General features: G+C 46.0%; 1 protein-coding gene across 1 annotated transcript in view; it reads left to right on the top strand.

Moving 5' to 3' along the window:
- The window catches only part of VPS18 (VPS18 core subunit of CORVET and HOPS complexes), an 11433-nt gene continuing 9534 nt past the window's right edge, over positions 1–1899 (top strand). Inside the window, exon 1 of the mRNA XM_014306421.2 lies at positions 1–19. Within this exon, the coding sequence (XP_014161896.2) occupies positions 1–19 (19 nt within the window). The remainder of the gene's footprint in view (positions 20–1899) is intronic.

The following is a 1899-nucleotide window of genomic DNA, read 5'->3' as shown; positions in this document are numbered from 1 at the left end:
ATGGGAGTGTTTGGAACAGGTATGAGCTAGAGCAGTCAGGGGAAGAAATACCCACACTATCAGACAGAGCTTGACTGGAATAGAGAAAGGACTATATGATGTGGTATCTACAAGAGTGGGAGAATGGATCTGATAGTCCAAGAAGTCCCTTCCTACCTCATTACCCTAAACCTAATCTAATTTGTTTGTGCCTTTTGAGATGCTGAAAGAGAACAGTTGCTGCTTATGAAGATCAGGATGATTAGACAGCAAAAGAATGTGGTTTTGCTATTTTGGCTCAGAGCTGCCACATAAAGAGGGTAAACAGCAGAGGCTGGGACTGGTGCTTGCAGGCAGGCTAGGTCAGCAAAAGCCATGTTCTGTTTTTAGCAAAGCAGGCAGAGGTGACCCTGTGGAGGCGTGCCATGGGAGCCTTCACAAACCCAGCTAGTGTGGGACCTGCATGTCTGGCTCAGCCCTGGGGAGAAGGCCTGAGGCTGAGTGATGCAGACCACAGCTCTAGTCTGTGAGGGTGTGGTGTCCAGTAAGAGCAGAGAAAAAGGAGGTGTAACTTGGTTTGTGAGAGGCCAACCACATGGAACTGCTGCTTGTGGTGCCTCACTGCCACCTGATGTGCAAACTAAGTTTGGGAAGACCTCTTGTGTCTTGTAATGGATCCCTCTGTGTTGCAAGCTGTCCTGTACCCTGAGAGACATTTCTCCATTGCTTCCAGAAAGTGAAGCTTGTGTCTAATATGCAGTATACAGTATACTCACAGTATGGTGTATGGCACACATACAGTGTACACATACACCTCTCTGCTCATTTTATATAGGATGAAACCCAAAGGGTTGTGTAAGAGACTATTCTTTTTTGTTAATGCCATTGTTATAAATTCTGCTAGTTTAAGCTAGACAGTAAAACTGTAAATAACAGTTGTTGGCACACCAGAACATAAGAAAATTCCAGGTTATAAATACTATTTAGCAACACAGAAACTGAGTCCAACACAGAAACCTGGGATAAACTTGCAGAGCAAGTCTAGTGTAGTTCAAGGAGCACCTTACACTGGATCCCCTTATGCTGTGCCTCAATGATCATTCTAGTGATAAAGCCAAGATTTTGCCACCCAATGCTACATGAGAGCCACAACACAGGAGTTTTTACAGTGTTTTAAACCAGATAATTCCCAGTTGCAGTCAGTAGAATTGCTCTGGCAATCAGGACTGATTCTAGTAGGGCACACTTCTGCATTAATGAGGTAATTTCTCACACATGCAGCTGCACACAACAGGACAGTGTCACTGAAAACTGGGAAAGAAAACCTTCAAATCAGAGCTACGGGTTGGAAAGCGGCCACTACTTTGTTACAGCGCCAGGTTAATGGAGGGTAGGGGGTGTATCTCTGCCTGTTATGCACACTGAGATTCACATTTCTATTATCTATATACAATTTTTTATATGGATATGTATTTACATTCCAAGAAGTTTACAGCTATTTCCGAGCAGCCTTCTACATCTGCTAATTAATTGTGTAGGTCTTATTACCGTGCTTATGTATTACGGAAGGGGTCTCTAGTGGTCATTTGAGGGATCTCCAGTGGTCGTGTGGGACGCCAACCTACCTCTTTTTAGCCCTCTTTGGTGGCAAATTCAAGTTTTGATGTTATATCCAACAACAAACCCAGAGCGTGCATCCCACCTAGAGAAACTTCTGGTTATTACTGGCGTATAAAAATGCTGACTTTGTTTATTCGAGTGGGCCCTTTCTTAATACGACATAAGCCTTCCGGTATCCACGGCAGTGAGCTGAAGCGGCGGGCACCGCGCGGAGCCCAAGGCCCGGCAGCAGGGGCACAGGCCGACCGGCCAGCTCCGGGGCACCACCGGGGACAGCAGCGTCGGGGACAGCAGGCTCAG

Source organism: Geospiza fortis, unplaced genomic scaffold (genome assembly GCF_000277835.1).
Source record: "Geospiza fortis unplaced genomic scaffold, GeoFor_1.0 scaffold66, whole genome shotgun sequence".
In the NCBI taxonomy this organism is placed as follows: domain Eukaryota; kingdom Metazoa; phylum Chordata; class Aves; order Passeriformes; family Thraupidae; genus Geospiza; species Geospiza fortis.
This window is presented reverse-complemented; position numbering and strand designations above follow the sequence as displayed.